At 37.0% G+C, this 5,569-nt stretch overlaps 1 protein-coding gene across 2 annotated transcripts; it reads right to left on the bottom strand.

The window, feature by feature from the left end:
- Positions 1-1,926: 1,926 nt before the first annotated feature.
- Positions 1,927-5,211, bottom strand: LOC147479474 (cysteine-rich receptor-like protein kinase 43). Of its 2 annotated transcripts, none has more exons than XM_086578325.1 (5): positions 4,943-5,211; positions 3,340-3,550; positions 2,965-3,202; positions 2,721-2,871; positions 1,927-2,404 (listed from the first exon to the last, which is right to left on the bottom strand). In XM_086578325.1, exons 1-5 carry the CDS (start codon positions 5,138-5,140, stop codon positions 2,042-2,044), a joined length of 1,161 nt encoding a protein of 386 aa, XP_086434451.1. In that variant the 5' UTR covers positions 5,141-5,211; the 3' UTR covers positions 1,927-2,041. The 2 variants fall into 2 exon arrangements, with proteins under 2 accessions (XP_086434451.1, XP_086434452.1); XM_086578326.1 differs by having other exon boundaries at positions 2,965-3,196.
- Between the last annotated feature and the right edge of the window lie 358 nt (positions 5,212-5,569).

Raw genomic sequence — 5,569 nt, 5'->3', positions numbered from 1 at the left:
TAAAATAAAATAGGAAATAAAAATCAGACTGGATTTGCCCTGTTATTGGAAAACAGGGAGGTTATGTGGTATGAGTCGATAAATAGGGAGGTTATGTGGTATGGGCCGATAGGAAGGGGTTTATACTCAATCGGATTAAAACCAAGGGGCTGAGCCCCGTTTCTTGGTTGTCTATATAAGGCAACTCTAAGGAGCTTGTAAGGATCTCAAACTCATTAGCCCAGCCAGATAGTTGACATGAGTATCATCATAAATGAACACTGGCTTGCAAGTCCTAAGCCATGTTGTACGGAAGCGGACGCAAACACAAACGCGGTTATATCTCAAAAAAGTAGGGCGCGGATGCGGTAAAAGATGCATAAATTAATTAATATTTATTATTTTATTCTATATAAATTGAATATTAAAAATTAAATTAAATGTATCAGCATTAATAAATTCAAAACTATTCAAGATAAATAGCCACAATATTAAGTTTAATATTTCCTAATCAAGTTTTAAAAACATGTCATAAGTCTGAACAAAATAAAAACCGGAAAAATTAAGTTTTTTAGTATTATTTTGATTTATTTTATATATTTTTTTAGTCAAAATCCACGTCCTGACCGTGTTGACTGCGTCCTGACTGAGTCTTAACCTGTGTCTGGTTTAGTTGACCGCATCCATATCCATGTCTGCATCCGCATCCACATCCAACGCCAACACAACCCTTTAGTAGGTGCGTCCTTCCGTGCTTTAGAGGTCCTAAGACTCTAAGAGTAACGATTATGGGCCCAATCTGGATAATTAATGTGCCTGTCTCTTCGAATCAATTCCTAAGCTGTGGGATAATGAACGCCCAATAGCCAGGAGATATAGTGGCGGTGAAAAGTATTTTCCAAGCCCATAGCTTCCCCATGGGTTATGTTATGCAATGAGGGGGTTCTGTTCAATGTTCTAAAAAATGCTAAGCGGTAGTCGGGCGATGGGAGAGCGCTTAGGCCTTCTAGGCAATGCCTAGACGGGCTAGGCGCTAGGCAGTTTTTTTTTCAAATATATCTTATAATATATATAGTAATACACACCTATACTACAAGAAATGAAGAAAATCATTTACCATAACTCAAAAAATAACACACAAACAAAAATACTTATTACAAAAATGCTTATTACAAAATAATAGTTTAAGAAAATCAACTTCATATAAAAACATACTCTTTCTTATAGTAGCATATAATTTACATTGAACTTTAGTCTTTTAAACTCATTCAAATCTTAAGCCTACACGGGTCTTTAATTTTCAACATATAATCATTTTTAAAAAAAAAAACTTTGACTGGACCACCTAGAGGCCGCCTAGCTTGCCTAATCGGTCCGCCTAGACCCGTCTAATTAGTCCACCGCCTAGCGCTTAGAGACCGCCTGGTTCTGTTAGTTGAGGTTCAGTTAGTTGATTGGGATTGACGACTTGACGTAGCCACGTAGGTATCTTAACATATGTGGTCGATGATTGTTTGTGTCTTCAACCATGTACTGTAGTAGTGTTGGTTTGAAAGAATGCATTGAACTTGAAAGGAACAACAACACAAGACCTTGAAAAGCAGTGGACGAGGCTTTTGGAAGGTGCAAAAATTACATAATCGCTATTGACTACCTAAGATACATAATTGCGTATAAATCACTCTATCTGTATAATCAATAATGAAAAACGAAGACCGAGATTTTTCGTTTAAAGGTAAGAGACTAAAAGTAATGTAGGCTTAACAAAGATCTAAGAGTCTAAAAGTAATGTAGGTTCAACAAAGACGCGTCTCCGTCCAGCAGTAAACTCACGAGAAATTCCCTAACTCAGCAAAATTTACTAAATGTTGCTAATGAAGTATTATCTGACTGTAAAAACAATAAAAGTAAATAGTTACAGTATCTAGGAATGTAAATATCAGGAAGTTTGAAGCTTACACTTTGTTGTTTTATATGCTTAATTGCTTCTTTACAAAAAAATTTAACATCATTAAATGGAATGATTAACTACACTATTCTCACTAAATAATATACATATAGATCATCTTCCTTCATCAATTAAGGACACTGAGATTGAATTTCGAGAAAAATCTGAACCACTACTGACAGAAGTTTTAGTAGCACCAGTAGTATTACTAGTAGAACCTGTAACTGTGGGAAAAGAAGAAGTTGTTGTCCGTCGTCTTGCACAGCCTTGAGTTCCGGGTTTTCCAGGTACAGGTAAAGTAAATGAGTCACTCAAGAGCATTAGATTAACAGAGTTCATGTTGGGCCTGTCTGCAACATTTGCTTGACAACATAGTAACCCAAGTTGAATACACATTGCTGCTTCATCCCTGTTGAACTTCTGCAAACTAGGATCGATCAAGTCTAGTGTGTTCCCTCCTTGTGAAAGATTCCATGCCTACCGGATAAGAAAGGTTGAATTTAGGAAATGATCACGGTTGAACATTTGCAAGTCAAAACGATTCCCATCCAAAATATAAAACCATCATATCTTTACAAGTCTCAGAATAGGATGACTTCAGGGGTTAACTAAAACTCCTTGTCTGAACGATTGTGTTTTGATTTGGTGCAAATATGAGCTTTTGTGAATTTCAATCCAATTTCCAAGAGTGTCATAAACAGTTCAACCGATGAACAAACAAACCTTAAACAAGGAACAAAATTGAAATAAAAAAACATAATCGCAATTTGAAATAACTAGCTAACTGACTTACATAGCTTAAGAGACCTGGCTTTCCGTTGTCAAGTTTTGAATCAAGGTTCTTTTTCCCACTAACAATCTCTAACACCAATACTCCATAGCTGAAAACATCGGTTTTCACTGACACGATGCCATGCATGGCATACTCGGGAGCAATGTAGCCACTGTACAATCCAAATTTGTTTAGTTCTGAAGAAAATAGGAATAAGACATGACAAGAAAAGGTATATTTGCAAAGAAGAAAAGGAATTACATACCGAGTACCAGTTATCTGAAAAGTATTAAAATGGGTGTCGTCCCCTGGAAAAAGCCTAGCAAGGCCAAAATCTGAGATCTTTGGATTCAACTGTTCATCAAGTAGTATGTTACTTGCTTTGATGTCTCTATGAATGATCCGCTCTGGGGCTTCTTCATGCAGGTAAAGGAGACCTCTGGCAATCCCAGTAATTATCGTGAAACGTCTTGACCAATCCAAGGAGGCCGACTTGTCTGTAACTGACCATAATTCAACACAACAACTTCCATATAAGCTTCAACATTCCTTCTTGTTCTGTTTCTTGTTCCTATCTAGACGTATACCTTTTAACTAGTTTCAAAAAACTGTTAGAATTGGAAAGAAAACAAATGAATACCAAAGAGGAAGTTGTCAAGGCTCCTGTTAGGCAGATATTCATAGACAAGCATCTTCTCAGGACCTTCAACACAGCATCCCAGCAGTGTGACCAAGTTCCTGTGCTGAACCCTTAGTAACAATTTCACCTCGTTTGTAAATTCTCTCACCCCCTGCTTTGAAACATTAGATAGCTTCTTGACTGCTACTTCTTGACCATTTGGTAGAAGTCCCTATAAGGGAAATGGAAGAAACGCTTAATTGCTTAACAAAACAAGATCCAAAAATGGAAGAAATATTGAAGTACATATATATAGCACTATAGCCATAAACACCACTACACCAGATGCTTGTTGTCAAAATTTGGCTTGCAAAAGGATGTTAGACAGTCTGGAAGACAACGTTTGGCACTACTCATGCCGTTGACTCGTTGAGCTTAATTTTATATTCCTTCGGTAGTGTTCTTGGAATTTTGCACATATTCAATTGCTCTAACTCATATGGTATATAATAATGAAAGTTACGTGTCTCTCTCTTTCATTATGCAAGTATTGAGAGAGCAGAGAGTCATGCTTATAAGCCAAGGGAAAAGAATATAGATTGAGCGAGACTTAGAAGAGAGGTAAGGCGAGAATATTTAACCTTGTAAAAATTTTGAAATCTTTTTGAGTGCTCGATCTCCATAGACGTAGGCCAGCATGCCGAAACACGCTAAATTTTAATACTGTGTGTATTACCTACCTCATGTTGTTATTTACAAGTTATGGTTGGGTTTTACCATCTTCAGAGTCTAACACAAACGAGTTCCTGGAATTAGAAATATCCTATACTAAGTTATAACTCAAAATTGGTAGAAATGCCAGTTTTGGGGTTGGATCATCTGAACTTAAGAAGTAACCTCTGCCCTCCCGTTTTGTCACTAGAGAACAACATTGCTTGTTCACGTCATATGATTTCAACACTTTGTATTTCTAGGGTCAAAAGGGAGGACACAGACTTGGTTTCGGCCATCTACGCCTAAATATAATCCACGCCTATTTATGCCTTAAGTCACGCCACATGTGATGGAGGTGCGTTTGGGTAGACATAGTCCCACATAAGGCCTTGCACCAATATAAGTCACCCTGGGGGCATTCCCACCCTTAGCCAATTGGTTTTGTATTGGATGCTCCAAGCTTATGGCATACATACACATTTTGCGAACACCGCGATTGGGAGAGAATGGATATCGAACACACTTCTCCATCACAAGTGCCATTGTTACTTTATTACTCATTCAACATAATCCGTGCTCTCATTGGGTTCAACGTAGTAAAAGATATGATGTGGTTATATGCATACACCGATTTTCAAAGCTCAGCATCAAATATTTAGCGGATCGAAATTATATCTGCTCAAATTGCATTAATTCATCTTCACTTTGTAGACATGTAATTTGCAGACATAATCACCAATATATTGGCAATAGATGCCGAGATTTCTGTGTCAAAATTTCAATTGGTCGACTGCTCAGCTTACTTCATAAAACTCATTGAATACTGATGTATAATATCTGCTCTTTCAAGTTGTTTACCAAGTGATGTATAATAGAAATTATTTAAAACGAAGCACATGAGGAAACGCACCTTAAAAACAGGTCCGAACCCACCCCGTCCGAGTTGATTCAACTCAGAGAAAAAGTTGGTAGCAATTTGCAAAGTTTGAAACTTGAAAAACAAATCCTGTGTTGAGAATCCTTCCTCTTCCTCTTCACCTTTAACAGCACCTTCATTTACTTTTCTCTTCAGTTTCAAGCATCCATATAAACTAGGCAGAAAACCCATGAACTAACGATCAAGAATCTTGAGAAACAAGAAAGAAGGGAAAAAGTTTGTTATGTCCCCCAGGCCCATCAGTCTTTATTTTATGAGTATTAAATGAAAGGATGAAATTTCGGGTTAGTTTCTTCGATTAGCCGAATTCAACCTCGATAGAGAATTTCGGCGTAATAGAGAATCATATAATTGCCCTGTAAGGAAAGTACGAAACTGCCCACACTCAAAAGAATCTCCCACCCCAGTCTACTACATTTTGCTACTTCAGTCACATGAGAGATGATCTACATAATTAGCTTTAAATATGGGTTTAAAAGTTATGTTTTAAGCGGATTTAAGATTAGGCATATTTTATTAATGGAGCTTTTTGATTTGTTCAAAAATTGATTCAAATGGATTGATGAATAGCGAGCGAAAAACATAACAAATGAATTTTCA

Source organism: Coptis chinensis, chromosome 8 (genome assembly GCF_015680905.1).
Source record: "Coptis chinensis isolate HL-2020 chromosome 8, ASM1568090v1, whole genome shotgun sequence".
Taxonomy (NCBI): Eukaryota; Viridiplantae; Streptophyta; class Magnoliopsida; order Ranunculales; family Ranunculaceae; genus Coptis; species Coptis chinensis.
This window is presented reverse-complemented; position numbering and strand designations above follow the sequence as displayed.

What these genes read in the sequence shown, in the direction of transcription:
- LOC147479474 (XM_086578325.1), bottom strand. Translation starts at nt 5,140, where the DNA reads ATGGGTTTTCTGCCTAGTTTATATGGATGCTTGAAACTGAAGAGAAAA. An exon ending in TTTCAGATAACTGGTACTCG is followed by an intron (nt 2,872 to 2,964) that starts GTATGTAATTCC and finishes TGGATTGTACAG; the next exon opens with TGGCTACATTGCTCCCGAGT. An exon ending in AGCCAGGTCTCTTAAGCTAT is followed by an intron (nt 2,405 to 2,720) that starts GTAAGTCAGTTA and finishes CTTATCCGGTAG; the next exon opens with GCATGGAATCTTTCACAAGG.